Consider the following 19,871-nt stretch of genomic DNA (forward strand, 5'->3'; position numbering starts at 1 on the left):
TCTACCCTAGTTACTAAATGTGATATCTAATATTCTTGCTAAATGACTATCAGACTTTGAAAAGATGATATCACTGGATCAAGTTCATCGATTATGTTTAATTGAATAAACTAAAAAAATGTAATTTTTTTTGAATATTCTATTAATTGTTACAGTTTTGAATTTTATTGTTATTATCTTCCTTAGTGGGTCCTTGAAAACGGCTATTCTGAGTAATGATTTTTATAGTATAGGGCAGGGGGCGCTGGGCATGAGTTTGTGGAACCACTGGTCTAAGGGGCTGAGATGCCATCTTGTCTCCTTCCTCTGCCTCGGGCCAGCCCTGCTGCCACTTTTTCCTGCTGCCTTTCTGTGGTCCTTGCTTGACAGGGCGTACAGGCCCAAGCCTTGTTACCATAGCAACACGCATCCTTCCCTTCTCTACATTAAGGGTGGGACGAGAGGCGAAGGACGAGGCAAGGCGGGGCCTATTCACGTCTCTCCCGTATTGAAAGGCGATCCCGCCAATCGAAAGCCGGCGACGAGCCTGACACGCGCCGGTGCGGACTTCAACGGCTGTGTTGCTCTTTCCTCGCTTTCTCTGATTGGGGGCGGGGCTGTATCGTCGGAGATTGACAGCTACGTCGACTAATGAACACCTAGAGGTGTGCTGGAATCCGGAGCAAGCACTAATAAGAGCTCGTTCACGTGTGAGAGCTAGCCAATGAGCGGTCAGCGGTGGGTGGGCCCGGAGTGGGTGCTCGGCGGGACGCGGCGGGGGCGGCGGCGAACAGCAGAGGAGGTGGAGGAGGAGGAAAATGGCGCCGAGCTCGAAATCGGAGCGGGGCGGCGCCTCGGGAGGGAAGCGGGGCTCGGCGGAGTCGGGGCGCGGGGGGCGGCGGGAGCATGTGGTGAGGCAGCTCGAGCGCGTCAAGGTGAGTGCGAGCGGGAGCGGGAGCGGGAGCGGCCTGGCCGGGGGTGGGTGGCTGAGGGGAAAGGAGGGCCGGGCACCACCACCACCACCACCACCACCTCAGAGGTGGGAAAAGGACGGGGCTGTGGGGGGACCAGAGCGGCTCGGAGGGAGGGAGGGAGGGGCGGAGGGGCCCCGCGCGTGTGGCGATGTTATGAAGAGCGTCTGAGGTAAATGGCGAACTCGGCTTGGGTTTACACTGGGGTGGGTGGGTTTAAATCGAATCCATTTATTTATTTTAAAATGCGGTTTATGGAGGTGGGGAAGATGCATGGCCGTGCCTGTCGTTTGAGCATAAGTACTCACTTCGTGCGTGTGGTGAAGTGGACTTTGAGGTGCCACAAGACTCTCTTGTTTTTGCTGCAGCACACTGACACGGTCCCCTCTTCGTGTGTGTGTGTGTGTTCTCTCTTTGTGTGTGTGTGTGTGTGTGTGTGTGTGTTCTCTCTCTCTCTCTCTCTGTGTGTGTGCTCTGTGTGTGTTCTCTCTTTGTGTGTGTGTGTTCTCTCTCTGTGTGTGTTTTCTCTCTCTGTGTGTGTTCTCTGTGTGTGTGTGTGTGTTCTCTGTGTGTGTGTGTGTTCTCTGTGTATGTGTGTTCTCTCTCTGTGTGTTCTCTGTGTGTGTGTGTGTGTGTGTTCTCTCTGTGTGTGTTCTCTCTGTGTGTGTGTTCTCTGTGTATGTGTGTTCTCTCTCTGTGTGTTCTGTGTGTGTGTGTGTGTGTGTGTGTGTTCTCTCTGTGTGTGTTCTCTGTGTGTTCTCTGTGTGTGTGTTCTCTGTGTGTGTGTTCTCTCTGTGTGTGTGTGTGTGTTCTCTGTGTGTGTGTGTGTGTTCTCTGTGTGTGTGTGTGTGTTCTCTGTGTGTGTGTGTGTGTTCTCTGTGTATGTGTGTTCTCTCTGTGTGTGTTCTGTGTGTGTGTGTGTGTGTGTTCTCTCTGTGTGTGTGTGTGTGTTCTCTCTCTCTGTGTGTGTGTTCTCTGTGTGTGTGTGTGTGTGTGTGTTCTCTGTGTGTGTGTGTGTGTGTTCTCTCTCTCTCTCTGTGTTCTCTCTCTGTGTGTGTGTGTTCTCTGTGTGTGTGTGTGTGTGTGTTCTCTGTGTGTGTGTGTGTGTGTGTTCTCTCTCTCTCTCTGTGTTCTCTCTCTGTGTGTGTGTGTTCTCTGTGTGTGTGTAGCAGGAAGAACCCAATGTACCGGGAGGCCGAATAACATAACTATGGTGGGAGAGGGTAGCCTGACACCAAGAAGGATGGAGAGTTGGTGTCCGTGGTGAGGCGTGAGAAGGGGGCTTGCGATAAGGTGTCCATGGTGATAGGATGTGTTTGCATCTAGCGATAACTTTAAGAATACTTCAGCCAAAAGCTGAGTTTTTGGCTGACAAAGGAAGTGAGGCAGGTGGCTACCAGGAGGAGCAGGGCCTTCTCTGCTGTGGCACCCCGGCTGTGGAATGAGCTCCCTAACCAGGTTCACTGGGCACCTACATTATATGCTTTTAGATGCCAAGTGAAGGCCTTTTTATTCTCCCAGCATTTTAACAGTCTATGAATAAATTTTAACTTGGTGTTTTAGATTTGTGGTTTTGCATTGCTGCTGTTTTTATCTGGTTGAGCTTTTATCTGGAGCATGTTCAGAGGAGGGCAACCAGGATGATCAGGGGTCTGGAAACAAAGCCTTATGAAGAGAGACTGAAAGAACTGGGCATGTTTAGCCTGGAGAAGAGAAGATTGAGGGGAGACATGAGAGCACTCTTCAAATACTTAAAAGGGTGTCACACAGAGGAGGGCCAGGATCTCTTCTTGATCCTCCCAGAGTGCAGGACACGGAATAACGGGCTCAAGTTAAAGGAAGCCAGATTCCAGCTGGACATCAGGAAAAACTTCCTGACTGTTAGAGCAGTACGACAATGGAACCAGTTCCCTAGGGAGGTTGTGGGCTCTGCCACACTAGAGGCATTCAAGAGGCAGCTGGACAACCCTCTGTCAGGGATGCTTTAGGGTGGATTCCTGCATTGAGCAGGGGGTTGTACTCGATGGCCTTGTAGGCCCCTTCCAACTCTGCTATTCTATGATTCTATTCTATTATATATTATGGTTTTATACTTTGAATGTTTTTAATTTTTGTGAACCGCCCAGAGAGCTCCGGCTATTGGGCGGTATAGAAATGTAATTAATAAATAAATAATAAATAAAAAAAACGTATTTTTAAGGTCAATTGGGGAAGGAGTATTTGTGAGGCGCTGAGGGGCAGCGGTGGTAGTGTGTGTGTGCATGTGCACACGTGTGTGTGTGTGTGTTATTAAGAATTCTGAAGCTAAAAGGGAGGGTGTAAATTGGCACTACAGACAGATAAGGGTGGATAGAAAGAGATGAAGAGTGTGTGGAAATACTCTGAGTGCTCAACTTGGACCAGTGGCACTCCAGGTTCAGATTCTTGCTTCGCTTTTATTTATTTATTTATTACATTTCTATACCGCCCAATAGCCAGAGCTCTCCAGGGTCCCTTTGCACAGCCATACTTTTTTTCAGGGTTGTTCGAATAGAATAGAAGGGTGAAAGCCGAAGAGAGAATAAAAATAGAATAGAAGGGTGAGAGCCGAAGAGAATAAATATGTAGTAGTTGTCCAATATGGTGTGTTTAGGGGAAGAACAAATGTGCTGGCAGAAGGAGAAGGGGATGTGGGTGGCAATACAATAGGTAGGGAGGGAGATGGGGCTTATGTAGGTTGTGTGTGTGTGTGTGGTAATGCTGTTAAGACAGCTTGGGAACAAAGGCAGGAGGGTGCTATTGCACTCATGTCCTACTTAGGAACATGAAAGCTGCCTTGACTGAGCCACACTCTTGGTCCATCTAGTATTGTTGACACTGACTGGCAACCGTGGCTCTCCAGGGTTTTAGGTAGTAGTTTTTCCAGCTCTACCTGGAGATTCTGTGGGTTTAACCTGGGATCTTTTGCATTGAAAGCAGGTGCTCTGAGCCCTCCACAACCTCTACTTGTGTGGGATTCTCAGAGGCAGCTGGCTGAGAACAGAATGCTAGACTAGTTACCTAGGGAGGTTGTGGGCTCTCCCACACTAGAGGCCTTCAAGAGGCAGCTGGACAAGCATCTGTCGGGGATGCTTTAGGGTGGATTCCTGCATTGAGCAGGGGGTTGGACTCGATGGCCTTGTAGGCCCCTTCCAACTCTGCTATTCTATGATTCTAGTTAGGCCTTTGCATGCCTCTTCTTATGTTCTTGCAGGTATTGGGAGAGGCTGTGTGGTTAGTAACACAGAGGTCTGGCGATTTGTACAGGGATCAGGAGCATTCAGATTCAACCTCTGTGGGCAGCCTTGGTTAAGTCATTTGCTCTTGGCTGTTTTGACCCATCTGAAAAAAATCAATCTTTAATATCATGTTTTCTTGTGGATGAAATATTTCATATGTCCATCTAGCTCAGCATTCTTCACCCAGCAGTCAGATGGCTTTGGACAGCTCACAAGCAGGGCATATAGATGATGGGGGAAGGGGAGGGTTATCCCCAGTACCTGGCCTTCAGAGACATGGGTACATGAAGATTCCATTTTCTATTGTAGTTAATAACCATTTGTTAGACCTATTCTCTATGAACATGTCAAATCATTTTTAAAAGCCATCTAAACTAATGTCTCCCACCATTAAATCTTGTATTTAATTAATTCCACATCATATGAACTTTAAATGTCCATTTAGCCCAGCATCTTTTTGCCTCCTTGGATCCATTGCCAGTTAGCTTCACTGAGTGACTCTGAGTCTTAATCTTACATAAAAGACCAACATTTTGTTTGGTTTTGGTCACTTACCAATATTCCCATTTTGCAGATGGTACATTGATGCAGGTAGAAGATCCCCAACTATTTGGCAAAAGTTGTGGTGAAATGGGTGTTGAATTTCTCTAGCATGTCTCTATTGCTGTTGACTTGTAACCAAAGGGCTGTTGTTCGCTGGATGAGAAAACATTTTTATTGAACCCTGGACATTCATAATCTATTGGAATTTTAACAATACATTGAAACAATTGAACGTTGTGCTTGTTTGGAAGGGGAAAGGATCCAACAAGAGTCTTAAAATCACCTAGCCTTGTAAAAGCCTTTTTTATTATTGAGTGGTGGGGAGAGAAGTATGCAAGCATACTGGTGGCCATAGTTGCTCTAGAGAGACAAAGTAAGTTGCTAAGGACACTTTGCTGCCACCAGGAATGATCTCCTTGTGCTTTTGATGCACTTTGGTGTTAAGGCACAATCAAAAAGTAAGCCACTTTAAGTCCAGTTCTATTTCTTTGCTCTTAACCCTTGAGTGGGGCAGTGACATTTGTGTAGGGGAGGGTGTGTGTGCCTGGTTTGTCCAAGAAGGCTTGCAATTGATTCGTACCTAAAGCCATGATTTGTCAAGGCTACAAAGACTGCACCTGATGCATGTTCCACTGTTTTAGCACCATTAACATCCATTTGGTCCTGATATGGTCAGTTCCCCCCTCTCTCCATTTTGTGGCACTTTGTGTATTACAGTTGGTCTTGAGATCTTTAAGAGAACCTCATTTACTAGCTTTGATACCCTTTGCAGATCAGCGGACAGCTCTCACCTCGCCTCTTCCGTAAGCTGCCACCGAGGGTTTGTGTGTCTCTGAAGAGCATTGTTGATGAGCATTTCTTGTGTGCAGGGTAAGGTTATGATGTGTGGTCCACCCTTTGATGAGCTGCCATGATGATGGTTCATCTCTTAGGTATGAAAGGATTGGTTGCATATGAGGGCTATGTATTTGAGAGTCCTATAGTCTGAACTTGGCTTCTTCATTTTTGCATTGCAGGCACATTTTCCTTGGCTTCTCTAAGTGTGGGAGATATGTCTTGTCCTACACCAGTAGCAGCGGTGATGATGACTTCTCCTTCTACATCTACCATCTCTACTGGTGGGAATTCAATGTTCACAGCAAGCTAAAAATGGTATGGAACATGCTGCATGTCTTGAATATGGGATTGTGATAACACCCTCTTCTTGTGATTATGAGAGCTATAGCAATTGGCTTGGCTTGTGGTATTAAGCACAGCTTGTTCTGTCATTCTGTGGAAAGCACTTGGACAGGTTCAAGTAGTGAAAATAGGATTAAGGGAGCGAGTGCTTCAGCTTCGCAGCAGGAAGCAACAGACGTGATCTTTATGCATGGCTTCAGCTGACATCCCACTGCTGAATGCAGTGTTTTTTCTGACGTCAATTATCAAAGTGTGCAAATTTTAGTTCTATGTATAGTGGGTCCCAGATGACTGTTAGCTAGGAAGAATGTCTATTTCTATAGAGGCCAATGAGCAGTGAAGTGGCCAAGTTTGCTGAAGACACCAAATTATTTAAAGTTGTTAAAACACAAAGGGATTGTGAAGAGCTTCAAAGGGATCTCTCCAAGCTGGGAGAGTGGGCATCCAAATGGCAGATGTAGTTCAATGTAAGCAAGTGTAAGGTGATGTACGTTGGGGCAAAAAACCAACTTCAAGTGTAACCTAATGGGATCTGAGGTGGCGGTGACCAAACAAGAAAGAGAACTTGGGATTGTGGTGGACAGCTTGATGAAAATGTCCACTCAGTGTGCGGCCGCTGTAAAGAAGGCAAACTCCATGTTAGGCATTATAAGAAAAGGAATTGAGAATAAAACGGCCAGTATCATATTGCCATTATACAAATCTATGGTATGACCACACATAGAATACTGTGTACTGTTCTGGTTACCACACCTAAAAAAAGGATATTATAGAGCTGGAAAAAGTGCAGAAAAAAGCAACTAAAATGATTAAGGGGCTGGAGCATCTCCCCTATGAGGGAAGATTACATCAACTGGGATTGTTTAGCTTGGAAAAAAGGCTAAGGGGAGACATGATAGAGGTGTACAAAATTATTCATGGTATGGAGAATGTGGATAGGGAGACATTTTTCTCCCTCTCTCAAAATACTGGAACCCAGGGTCATCCCATGAAGCTGAGTGGTGGGAGATCCAGGACAAATAAAAGGAAGTACTTCTTCACACAGTGCATAGTTAAGTTATGAAACTCACTACTACAAGTTATAGTGATGGCCACCAATTTGGATGGCTTTAAAAGGGGGTTGGATAAATTCCTGGAGGCGAAGGCCATCAGTGGCTACTAGCCCATATGGTTGTGTGCTATCTTCAGTATTCGAGGCAGTAAGCCTGTGTGCACCAGTTGCTGGGGAACATGGGTGGGAGGGTGCTGTTGCACCATGTCCTGCTTGTTCATCCCTGGCCGATGGCTGCTTGGCCACTGTGTGAACAGAGTGCTGGACTAGATGGACCCTTGGTCTGATCCAGCATGACACTTCTTATGTTCTTATGTTATGTCTTTATATATTTTCACTACATCTTGGTGATCAGTGGGATATTCAAGCCTCTGAACAGTGCAGTTTATCAATCTGCAGTGAATACGAGACTAGAGATTTTAAGCTCTAAAAACAAGTGGAAAAGGCTAATGTCTGTGTAGTCTGCTATTTTTTGGTAATAGGTGCCACCTTCTTGATACAAGGCTGATCAAACGCCCCTGTGCATTCCTGGGTCACTTCTGTACTTTAATAATCATCACCACCTAGACCAGTTATGTTTCTGGAGTTTTACTTAGAGTTGCCTTTAATATCATGACTTGTTTTCAGCTTGGGGGTGCTTCTGGATCCGTCACTCCAAATGACAGCCCAGATAGATGCGACGACCAGGAGTGCCTACTATCAGCTTCGGCTGATATGCTAGCTGCACCCCTTCCTAGAGTCAAAAGACCTAACGACGGTAGTGCACACGCTGGTAACTTCGAGGCTCGACTTCTGCAATGCACTCTATATAGGGCTACCTTTGTGCCTAGTCCGGAAACTTCAACTAGTTCAAAATATGGCAGCCAGGCTGGTCACCGGTGCAGCTAGGGGTGACCACATTACACCAGTTTTAAAATCTCTTCACTGGCTGCCATTTAGTTTCCGGGCGAAGTATAAAGTGTTGGTTATCACCTTTAAAGCCCTACATGGTTTGGGTCCAGGTTACCTGCGGGATTGCCTTCTCCCATACAATCCGCCCTGCACACACTCAGGTCCTCTGGGAAGAATCTGCTTCAGCCAGCCAAAACTAGGCTGACAGGTATTACCCAGAGGACCTTCTCTTCTGCTGCTCCCAGACTGTGGAATGGCCTACTTGACAGTCTTTTAGCATTTAAAAAAGCAATAAAGACTGATCTATTCTGGCAGGCCTATCCAGTGAAATTTTAGAATGTTTTAAGGATGTTTTAATCATGTATACTAAGTTTTTAATCAGTTTTTATGTGTTTTATATTCACTGTTTTCCCCGCCTCACTCCAAGTGGAGAGGCGGGTAATAAATAAATAAATAATATTAATATTATTATTATTAATAATAATATTCAGAATTGGATAAAGAAACATTTTTTGTAAACTTCTTTTCCAGGGTGATTTTTCCCTTTGCTTACTAATCAATAATTTCAGAAATATAATGTTATAAATTGGTGTAAAGGTAGCGTGGAGAAGACAGTAAATTAAAAGAGGAAATAACCCTGTAAAAGAGAAACATTTGGCAAACTAGGGGATAGGTATGACTAAAGGAAAGCAATATGAAATATATAGTAAATATAAATGCCCTACAATCCAAAGTATTATCCCAAGATGAAACAATTCTAAAAATAAAAAATTAAGTAGCTTCATTTTAAAACTAGTTGTAGAGTAAAAGCACCAAAAGACTTGCCTAAAAAGGAAAGTATTCACCATTTATTTATTTATTACATTTCTACACCGCCCAAAAGCTGGAGCTCTCTGGGCGGTTCACAAAAATTAAAAACATTCAAAGTATAAAACAGTATAAAACCATAATATAAAATACAATATAAAAGCTCAACCAGATAAAAACAGCAGCAATGCAAAATTACAAATTTAAAACACCAAGTTAAAATTTATTTATAGACTGTTAAAATGCTGGGAGAATAAAAAGGTCTTCAACTGGCATCTAAAAGCATATAATGTAGGTGCCAAGCGAACCTCCTTAGGGAGCTCATTCCGCAGCCGGGGTGCCACAGCAGAGAAGGCCCTGCTCCTGGTAGCCACCTGCTTCACTTCCTTTGGCAGGGGCTTGCGGAGAAGGACCCCTGAGGATGACCGTAGGGTCCGGGCATTTGGTGGAAAGCTAGTAAAGAGAAGGCAAGACTACCCTCTCTTGGGAGGGAGTTTCACACCTTAGGAGTGACTACTGAGGAGGCTTTCTCCCTCCCTGATCCCAGACAGACAGCCTGCAGGGTTAGATGGAAAACTTAAGAGGGCCTCTTGGTAAGTGATCTTGGTAAGTAGCTTACCAATCGATCTTGGTAAGTAGGTGGCTTTATACGGGTGAAGCTGATCCTTCAGATATCTGGGTCTCAAACTGTAAGTGGCTTTAATGGTCATAGCCAGCCATTGGAATTGGTCCTAGAAATAAATTGGAAGCCATTGCAATGGTTTCAGTAAAGGAGTTCTGCATAATTGGTTTATTCCCGCAGTGGAAATTAGGGTTACCCCAAGGAAAACATATAGGTGGGAGTATAAGTCAAAGCTCTGTAGAACAGGGATGTATGTTAATAACTTTAATGCAAATTTTGTGAAAAGCAGCAGTCCTGAACAGTAAGAACACTTCAAGGCTGAGGCTAGAAAGGGATTTGGGGTAAAGAGGGGAGATTTAGGTGGAATTTGATTAAGAAATGTCTGTCACTCTGCATGGTGTCTTGAGAATGGGTAAAATTTCTCTGTTCATGTACTCAGAAATAAAAAAGATAGGCAATCACTAAGCCTATTTAAGTGGCTTATTCAGTTTTTAAACATATGGTAAGTATGTCCTGAGGCTCTCTTCTCCTATACCATCTTATAAATAGCCACAAACCTTTTGTCTGTGGTAAGAATGACCAGTAGTCCACAGGCAGGGAAGTTTATGTAATCTGGAAGAATTGGTCCATCTCCACCACAAACTACTATCACAGTATGTGTATCACTATCACAGGCACGCTAGTCAAAATGTTTGTAGATTAAGAACTGTCAGCTTATTTACAAGACAGTGCTACTCACATTGAGGGAGGATCCCTTAAAGAAGATTGGAGAAAAGCCAGGAATGCAGGGAAACACAGGCTACTTGAACATGCTCGTTGTCCTAGGTGTAAGCCATAAAAAAGTGGTGCCGTTAAAACTTGTAGCAAAGGAGACTATAAAATATGCAAACATTTTCCCGGACATCAGGAAAAACTTCCTGACTGTTAGAGCAGTACAACAATGGAATCAGTGACCTAGGGAGGTTGTGGTCTCTCCCACACTAGATGCCTTCAAGAGGCAGCTGGACAGCCATCGGTCAGGGATGCTTTAGGGTGGATTCCTGCATTGAGCAGGGGGTTGGACTCGATGGCCTTGTAGGCCCCTTCCAACTATGCTATTCTATGATTCTATATCAAAGCAACAAATTTAAGGAAAGAAGAAAATCCCCCTGCTGGATCAGCCCAAAGGCCTACCTAGACCAGCATTTTGTTCCCATAATGGGTAACTAGATGCCCCAATGGGAAGCTTACCATAGGACGTGAATGCAAAACACCCTCCCTCCTAGTTGTGTTGCCCAGCAAGCTGGTATTGAGAGTCATGTTCCCTCTGGTACTGGAAATAATGGATAGCTATCATGACTAGGAGCCTCTATGAATTTGCTTAATCTCCTTTTAAACCATCCAAGTTGGTGGCCGTCACTACATCTTGTGGCAGCAAATTCTGTAACTGCACTATACGAAGAAGTACTTCCTTTTATTGGTCCTGATCTTCTGTCGCCATTCAGCTTTGGTCTAGTATGAGAGGAAGAAAAATGTCTCCCTAGCTACTTTTCCCACACCATGCATAGTTTTATACATCTCTACCCTGTAGCTCTTTACCCCATCCCCTACAAGCTAAAGAGCCCCAAATGCTGTATCATTTTAGCCCCTTGATCATTTTGATTGTCTTTGTCCTCAGCTCTACAATATTCTTTTTGTGGTGCAGTGCCAGAACTGTACGCAACATTCCAAGTGTGGTTGCAACATAGATTCCTATAAAGTACTGGCAGTATTATTTTTTATTATTTTCCTAATGATCCCCAACATGAAATTTGCGGTGCATAGTGCTGTAACTGCAGTGCAGCAGTTTTGTGGGGCTTCCACTCTTTACAGCAATTCACAAAATACTATTCTAACACTACCTCTGTTCTTGGGTATGTGGCAATTGTATATGTAGGTCAGAAACTTAGCCTGCTCTTGATAAAATTGCTATAAACTGTCACGGAGACTCAAAGTGCTGAGCGAAATGAGAGCTTTAGTCATAGTAAATTTAAGCTTGTCTGTATGGCTCTCTTAGTTATTTTAAACTGTTGTGTACTTTTATAGTTGTATGCTTTTCTATGGATGTATTTGTCATGGCCTTCGGCTAGCACAATAAACTGATGATTGATTGAACTTAGCCTGCTCAATATAAAAATAGATTAAACTTACTCTTAATTCATAGCCTTAGCACATACTAGTAATAGTAAAAGCCAGGACAGGCTGCATACATATTTGATCAATACCTATTTGATTTTTTAAAATACACTCTAGCTGTCCATGGCATATATAGCAATATTCTCTTGAATAAGGGCTGGACCGTCCCAAAGCAGATTGGAACTAATATGTTGAATTAATAGTTTTCTGCGTAGTTTTCTTGTAGTATTTGTTGCATCTCTTTGTCATTAGTCTTTCTTCTGAGGCCCAGCCGTGTTCCAGCAAGTGTCTTCCTGCTCCTTTAGGTACGTCAGGTTCGATTGTTCCAGGATGAAGAAATCTACAGTGACCTCTACCTGACTGTATGCGAATGGCCCAGTGACTCCTCGAAAGTCATCATCTTTGGTTTCAAGTATGTTTCTTTGAATGAAAGTTGGTGTCGAGGTTGAGAGTAATATCTGCCACTTTTAACTTTCCATGTGCTACGAAAATCAGAAAGTCATTGCACTTGCTTGAGGCCTTCTGGATGACTCCACCTTGTCTTCTGCCATATCAACAATGCTAAAAATCTAGGCATTTTTGTTATGTGCTGACTGAGGCAACAGGTTCTGGAACTGACATGATCCTGTGGCTTGGCTCTTTAGTGCTTTTTATCTAAACCAAGGGTATCTCACTCCCATAGTGTTTTAAGCTATATTTAGGAATTTTGCTAGGGCACCTCAGACTGGGAAGTTAAGAAATAGGAATTCTACTTAGCTAGTTCTGTGCCCCAGATGAAATAAATGTATGATGAAAAAAGATAGAGCTGTGATTTCAGTTTGTTCCTTTACTATTGACTGATGTTAGTGTGAGTATAAGGATCGGTTGTATCTCTGGCCATTGCTACACCTGCCTTTTCCCCCGGGATCATCCCAGGATCATCCCTGTGCATCCAAATGACACACAGGGGATCCCGGGAGTAGGCAGGGATGATTCCTGTTTACCCTACCCAGTGCCTGTTTGCATTCTCTCCCCCTCCTTATTGCTTTACTTTGACTTTATTAGAATGTAAGCCTATGCGGCAGGGTCTTGCTATTTACTGTTTTACTCTGTACAGCACCATGTACGTTGATGGTGCTATATAAATAAATAATAATAATAATAAAAGTGTAGAAAGGGCCTTAGTTGCAGAGCATGTGCAAAAGGTCCCTGGTTCAAATCCCTGGCATCTGCAGGTAGGGTTGGGGGGAAAACCCTGTTTTAGCCTCTGAAGTCGGTGTCACCAGTTCTGAGATAGATGGACCGATGACCTGACTTGGTTATAAGGCAGCTTCCTATGTTCTGTGCTTTTTTTATTTGTTTTAATTTATTTATTTATTTATTTAATTACATTTATATACCGCCCCACAGCCGAAGCTCTCTAATTACAGTGCTGACAATACATTCTTCTGTGTTTGGTCCTTCTATGTCTAAATTCAGTTCTAATCCATCTGAACTGGGCCCTGATAGTGAGCAATTTTGGCCTGTGTTTGAATTGAATCTACTGAATATTAGTGAGTTGTAAACTGACGAAGGTTCCCTATGAAATTATTTGCCTTCCGTTATTAGTGACAGAGCCACTTGGAGGCTTCCAAGTATCCTTTGCTCTGCTGGGCTACTGCTGGCCGTGTGGGAGGAGCAGCAGAGGAGATTTTCACCTCTCTGTTCTCCTTTCTGATTTTATCATTTAGGTGGGCCTCCGAGCCTGTTTAGAGGAGCTGCATCGCTCAGGGCTGGAGAGGCCACAAGATACAATTTATCTTGGCCTCTCCTTCTCTCTGCCCTCCCTGCTCCTTTTCCCCTTTCTGAAGTTGCGTTTGTGACCCTGGAAAGCAGCTACTGCACTGGGGGGGCGGGGTGTCAGAATCCAGAGCCCCCCTCCCGAGATTGTAAAAGTGTCCACGTTCTTGGGAAGGGGAGTCTGAAAAACCCTGTGATCCCTGGGATGCTCTCCCAGGACCATAGGGTTGCTTTCTAAGCCTGCAATTCTAAACATGCTTACTAGGAAGCAAGTACCATTGGATTTTCTGTTCCTTACCCTCTGAATTTGAATGTAGTTAGGATTATATTGCAAGTGGCTTTTAACAGGTTGCTAGCTAAGGAAGCACCTCCTGTGTCTGGAAGGTGGGTGGGCAAAAGTGTTTGAGGCCTTCTCTGAAAATGGCTTCTACTTCTTCTCTCCTGGCAGTACCCGTTCAGCCAATGGTCTGCTCATGAACATGATGATGAGTGATGAAAACCATCGGGATATCTACATTAGTACAGTTGCCATGCCTCCCCTTGTGCACTGTCCAAGCTGCAGGGACATGGCCATTGCACATCCAGGTGGGTGAGGTGTAATTAGCAGAGAGGAATTGTTTGGCAGGGTGCCCTGAATTAAGGTCAAATGTTGGATGGACAGGTTGAAATTGTTAGCAGAATAGATATACAATAAAAAATATTTTGGTTTATTTAAATGTGGTAAACACTAAATGTTTATTTCTATGAAGCCAATAATCAATGCGAGGCATCAAAAATGTGCATTAAATTAACATTTGTCAATAGCCAAAAAGCTCCTTAACTTTAATGCCAACCCTGTTCCAAACCTCAGAACATGTTATGTTTCTTTATATTTTCTGTAGCTGTGCCCATTGCTTCCATCTTGAAATATAAATCCACTGTTAATTCTTTTTGGGGGTGGGAACCCTCCCCCCCACCCAACCTTCTGAAAAGTATTTTATGGAGAGCAGCTTTCCCCTGACTATTCCCTATGTTCACAGCTTGCCCTGTGTTCGTGCTGATGTTTCTTTGTATATGCTCCCAGGTGACCCGAATGCCAAATGTCTGCAGCATGGATTCATGCTGCACACCAAGTATCAGGTGGTATATCCGTTCCCCACATTCCAGCCAGCATTCCAGCTCAAGAAGGATCAAGTGGTACTACTTAATACTAGCTACTCTCTAGTAGCCTGCGCTGTTTCTGTGCATACATCAGGTAAGAGAGTGGGGAAGTATGTGTGCGGATGTGCGTTGCACAAATTCTGTTTTGTTTGGAGATCCTGCTCAGCTTCCATGCCAGGCAAGATATAACTACTGAATGATAGCGCTGTATGTCTTGATGGTTTTAAAGATTAGGACCGCACAGTTAAAGAACTGATAGACAAGAAGCTTGCTTTGAGAAAATGAGCAGGTACCCCACTGAAATAAAATGTTCAAGTGCATTTAGGTTGTTAGCCGCTCTGGGCATTTTGTGAGGAAGGGTGAGTTATAAATCAAATAAATAAATCTGCAATTGCTGGAACTTTAGCTTAAACCCTTTACATTTATGATATTTGATTTCATTTTTTTTATCCTGTGCCACTGAGATTTGCTGCACATGTTGTCTCCACAGCTGTATCCAGGTAACAAAAATTTCATTGTTGCGTAGGTTCATCCTGGACTTACCCCAATAACAAAGGCAGTAAATAAAGCAGAATTCTGCAGTTATAAAAAGCTGAGATGAATTTTGTGTGCATATTTTTATTTGGTTACAGTTATATCTTGTCTTTCTACCCCAAAGAGTTTTCAGAGTGACTAACAAAATAATGAAAACAGCCATCACAGTGATAAAATAAATAAAACTAAAACTAAAATGGCAGAACTTTTAGAAATATAGATAGTAATATCTATATAGATAGCTAGATAGATAGATACATCCAGAGGCAGGAGGGTAAAAGCACAGGATACCTAAAAAGCCTGGGAAAATAAGATCTTCAACTGGTGCTGAGAAGTTAACAAAGTCAGTACTAAGTACGCCTCTCTGGGTGGGCACTCCAAAAACAGGGTGCCATCACAGAGGGATGATGTCTTGATCTCTGTCTTGCCTGATTTACCTTATTCAGGCTGCTTATGAGGCGTGAGAGAATATGGAAAGGGATGGAGCTGAGAGCTGGTGAAGATGAGAGGAATTGGCTCTTGGAATATTGTGATATGACATCAGCTTTTCTAAGCTGTTGAAATCACTTGGCAAACTGGTTCCATGGCTTTTGTCACTTTGTGGAAACCCTTAGCTTGAGACACAAAAACATGAGAACTTCATGTGACTTTAACTTCCTTTTCTGAGAGATCTTCAAACCTGGGGTGGTACCCTATGGGGGAAACACATATTGATGGAATCTCCTAGGCCTCCACTCCCTTGCTAGTGAAATGGATGTTGGGATGAGTCTTTTACCAGCTTCTGTATCTGATGCTATATTATACTAGCGAAATAGTTATGATTGTGTATGCTGTGTGGATATAGGTGTTTTATAATGAGGATCTCTGAACATAAGAGCCCTGCTGGGTCAGACCAAGGGTCCCTCTAGTTCAGAATTCTGTTCACACAGTGGCCAACCAGCTGTCGACCAGGAACTCACAAGCAGGACATGAGTGCAACAGCACCCTCCTGCCCATGTTCCCCAGCAACTGGCTTGCATGTTCCCCAAGCTTACTGCCTCAAATACTGAAGGTAGCACACAGCCATCAGGACTAGTAGCCATTGATAGCCTTCTCCAGAAATGTATCCCGCCCTCTTAGAAAGCCATCCAAATTGGAGGCCATCACTACATCTTGTGGTAGTGAATTCCATAGTTTAACTATGAGCTGGTGTGATGGAGATGAGGCATGCAGTGCATCTTTTGTGGGGTCCCTGTGGTAGTTTCTGAATCACCAAATGTTGGGGTGGTCAACATGTTTTGGCCTCAGTTCAATGTCCACAAGTGCAGCACTTAATTTTTCTTGAGAGGAATGAATGGCAGCCGCTTGCTTAAACGGAAGAAAATAATGGGTGCGCTGAGAATTTATTGGAGAGGAAGCTAAACATACTCCCTGGCCCGCTCCACCCTCTGGTAACTCAAGCCATTATAAATCCAGGTCCTATCAATATTTGTCCATCTTGGCTTATATTTTTGGGTCACACTAAAATAAAATATCAACTGGATAAGGAGCTGCCTAATGCCCACTTGCACCATTAGTCCATCTAGACCAGTATTATCTTGCAGATCTTTAAATCTGCAAGGGGATCTTTCAATCCCCTTGCAGGTGCTGGGGATTGAAACTGAGATGTTTATGCAGAGTATGTATGTATGTTCTGCCTCTGAGTTAAGCCAATTGGTATGCTTGCATGATCGTGGAGTGCTCATAGACATAGCTGTGTGCTTTAAAAAGGAGGAGGGCTTGGGTTTTGGCTGATCTGAAGTCCAGCTTGTTTGTGGGAAGGGAAGGGTAGAGAAAACATAAGAACAGATTTGTATAAGGGCAATATGATACCAGCCGTTTTATTCTCAATTCCTTTTCTTATAATGCCTAACATGGAGTTTGCCTTCTTTACAGCGGCCGTAACTGGGTGGACATTTTCATCGAGTTGTCCACCACAATCCCAAGATCTCGTTCTTGTTCGGTCACCGCCAGCTCAGATCCGATTAGGTTATACTTGAAGTTGGTTCCCCCCCCCCCCCAACATGCATCACCTTACACTTGCTTACATTGAACCGCATCTGCCATTTGGATGCCCGTTCTCCCAGCTTGGAGCAATCCCTTTGGAGCTCTTCACAATCCCTTTGTGTTTTAACAACCTTAAATAATTTGGTGTTGTCAGCAAACTTGGCCACTTCACTGCTCACTCCTAATTTCAGATCATTTATGAACAAGTTGAAAAGAATTGGTCCCAATACCGATCCCTGTGGGACCCCACTATTTATTTCGTCCCATTGGGAGAATTGACCATTTATTCTTATTCTCTGCTTTCTGTTCTTTAACCAGTTACTGATCCATAAGAGGACCTCTCCTCTTATCCCATGTCTGCTAAGTTTATTCAGGAGTCTTTGGTGGGGGGCTTTATCAAAAGCCTTTTGGAAGTCCAAGTAAACAATGTCCACCGGAACACCCCTGTCTACATGTTTGTTGACACTCTCAAAGAATTCTAGTAGAGTAGTGAGACAGGACTTGCCTTTGCAGAAGCCATGTTGATTCTTCTTCAGCAGGACCTGCCCGTCTATATGCTTACTAATTTTATCTTTAATAATGCTTTCAACCAATTTACCTGGAACAGATGTCAAGCTAACTGGCCTGTAATTTCCTGGATCGCCCCTGGATCCCTTCTTGAAAATTGGTGTTACATTGGCCATCTTCCTCTGGTTCAGAGGCTGAGCTTAGGAACACGTTGCATATTTTTGTGAGGAGGTCCGCAATTTCATATTTGAGTTCTTTGAGAACTCTAGGATGGATGCCATCTGGGCCTGGTGATTTATTTGCTTTCAATTTGTCCATGGTTGAGAACTTGATCTTTTGTCACCACTATTTGCCGCAGTTCCTCAGACTCCCTTCCTGAAAAGGTCTTTGATAGAACCAGCACATTCCTCATATCTTATCACTTTATCTAATCCCTTCACACAACAGGATCAGAATCTAGAAGTCTCTCCCATTATTGTATTTGAATACCTTGCAGTCTGACTAAACTACTTCTGATGGTGATTGGAAATATTGCCACATTTACTGCAGAAATTGCGGTGGATTCAGCTCTTCTGACTTTCCTTGTTGCTTCCTTTCAGATGACAGGAACTTCTGCCAAATCCTTTATGACAGGAGTCGTCAGCCCTGGTCCCCTGCTGGTGAAGGCAGCCATGCAACTCTTGTGTCTCCATGCCACACGGGATCAGAGGACGGGCTGGATAAAGACGGCTGCTCTTGCCGGAGCAGAGCTGCATTTCAGCAGCCAACTGCTGTCCTTCTGCAGGACATAGAAAACCATGTCTCGCCTGCTGTAGCGAAAGCAAAGGAATTTGTGGCGGACATCTTCCGGCGGGCTAAGGAAGCCAAAGGCACTGCCCCAATGGAAGAGGAGACAGGCAGGGGGCTTGAGTGTCTTCTTGACTCTGATGGAGCCCTGGGCCAGAGCACTTTAGCCTCTTGGGAGCGAGGGAAATGTTTGGGGTCTTCCTTGCATGGCAGTGGCGCTTGCAGCTCCACACTTTCTGGGACAGACAGCATTTCTGATGTGAGTGGATCCCCCAAAGGATCTCCTATTGCCAGTGCTGAACTGGAAAGCCAGCCGGCCGAGCCAGGCTATGTGAACTATACCAAACTGCGCTATGTTCTGGAGCCCAGTGATTCCTCTGAGGCAGAGGATGGTGAGTATCTCTTCTAAAGCAAAGCTCAATGTGTGGGGAAAGAGCAGGTAGCATGGTTTGAATCTCTGGCGTCAGGATTCACAGGCATAAGCTAGGAAGCTCAGCAGCAAAAGTGTTACGCTCTGGTGATGGATAGGCACCGTCTCCTATAGAATGCACGGTGTGTTAGACCCACACTGCTTTTGACTTTCTGTATACATAAGGGAAAGCTGCTTTCTTCAGCCTCCCATGCTACCCCATTGTGTATTTATAAGCAACAATTTCCTTCCTATGCCACCTCTTATCCTGTGGGTTTTCCGTGTGCGCACAACTAAGCATTCTCAGGCAGGACTGACAGTGGGCCACAAACGCCAACGTAGCTGCATGAAGGACCTTTATTCTGGAACTATTCTCTGTAATTTATTTAAAAGTTGCTACCCCCTCAGTTGCACTGAGGCATAGATCCTAGTTGCCCTAGGCTTGAATAGGCCTAGTAGTGCTTCTTCTAGTATAGCGCCTCTTCAAATGGGCCTAGTAGTTACTCAATTTAGCATACAGCTGGTGAACCTCTTGGAAATAAAATCCATGTTTAAGAGTTAATTCTCTGTTAATTATCAATTAGCTTTGATAATTACCGTATTTCTTCAATTCTAAGACACACTTTTTCCCCCATATAAACATCTCTAAAAATGGGGTGCGTCTTAGAATCGCAGGTGTGTCTTAGGGGTTTTTTTTCCTGTTGGTGGTACTGAAATTAGTGTGTGTCTTACAATAGATGGCGTCTTACAATCGAAGAAATACGGTCTATGTGGGATAATTATATGTGGCCACTCTGGCTGGAGCTGATGAGAGTTGAAGTCCACAACTTCTGGAGGGCATCAGTTTGGAGAAGGTGGCTCTAGTTTAGACCAACTAGAGAGGCACTGTGTTGGAGGCACACTGCTGCAGGGGTTTGGGGCTGGATTATGATGGTTTAAGCTGAGGCCCTTGGCTTTGCACTTTCATTGGCTGTGGTGATCATGCTCCAGCCACTGAAAAGACAGGCGTAATGCCTATTCTGTCAGATACTTCTTTTTTTGCTTCACTCTATCATGGTCTCTCCTCCCTTATGAGGAGATATGTGCCTCTGAGTCCTCTTCTTTCCAGAAGATCTTTGTAGGTACAAAGCTGCCTTTTGTATGTAGCTGATCTGTATATTTGCATTAGCTAGTTCTTGTTCACCTCTGTGAGTTGCATTGAAGCATCAAGGGCCTGATGGATTTGGTGTCTTACCCATAAAGGTGAACTGCAAAGATT

At 44.1% G+C, this 19,871-nt stretch overlaps 1 protein-coding gene across 1 annotated transcript in view; it reads left to right on the plus strand.

Moving 5' to 3' along the window:
* Positions 1-796: 796 nt before the first annotated feature.
* Positions 797-19,871, plus strand: part of DCAF15 (DDB1 and CUL4 associated factor 15) — a 34,034-nt gene continuing 14,959 nt past the window's right edge. The window contains exons 1-7 of the mRNA XM_063119074.1: positions 797-914; positions 5,523-5,620; positions 5,767-5,902; positions 11,760-11,866; positions 13,661-13,797; positions 14,276-14,446; positions 18,018-18,596. Coding sequence (XP_062975144.1) covers positions 798-914; positions 5,523-5,620; positions 5,767-5,902; positions 11,760-11,866; positions 13,661-13,797; positions 14,276-14,446; positions 18,018-18,596 — 1,345 coding nt within the window. The 5' untranslated portion in view covers position 797. The remainder of the gene's footprint in view (positions 915-5,522; positions 5,621-5,766; positions 5,903-11,759; positions 11,867-13,660; positions 13,798-14,275; positions 14,447-18,017; positions 18,597-19,871) is intronic.

The sequence above is a fragment of the Elgaria multicarinata genome, chromosome 3 (assembly GCF_023053635.1).
Source record: "Elgaria multicarinata webbii isolate HBS135686 ecotype San Diego chromosome 3, rElgMul1.1.pri, whole genome shotgun sequence".
Lineage (NCBI taxonomy): Eukaryota > Metazoa > Chordata > Lepidosauria > Squamata > Anguidae > Elgaria > Elgaria multicarinata.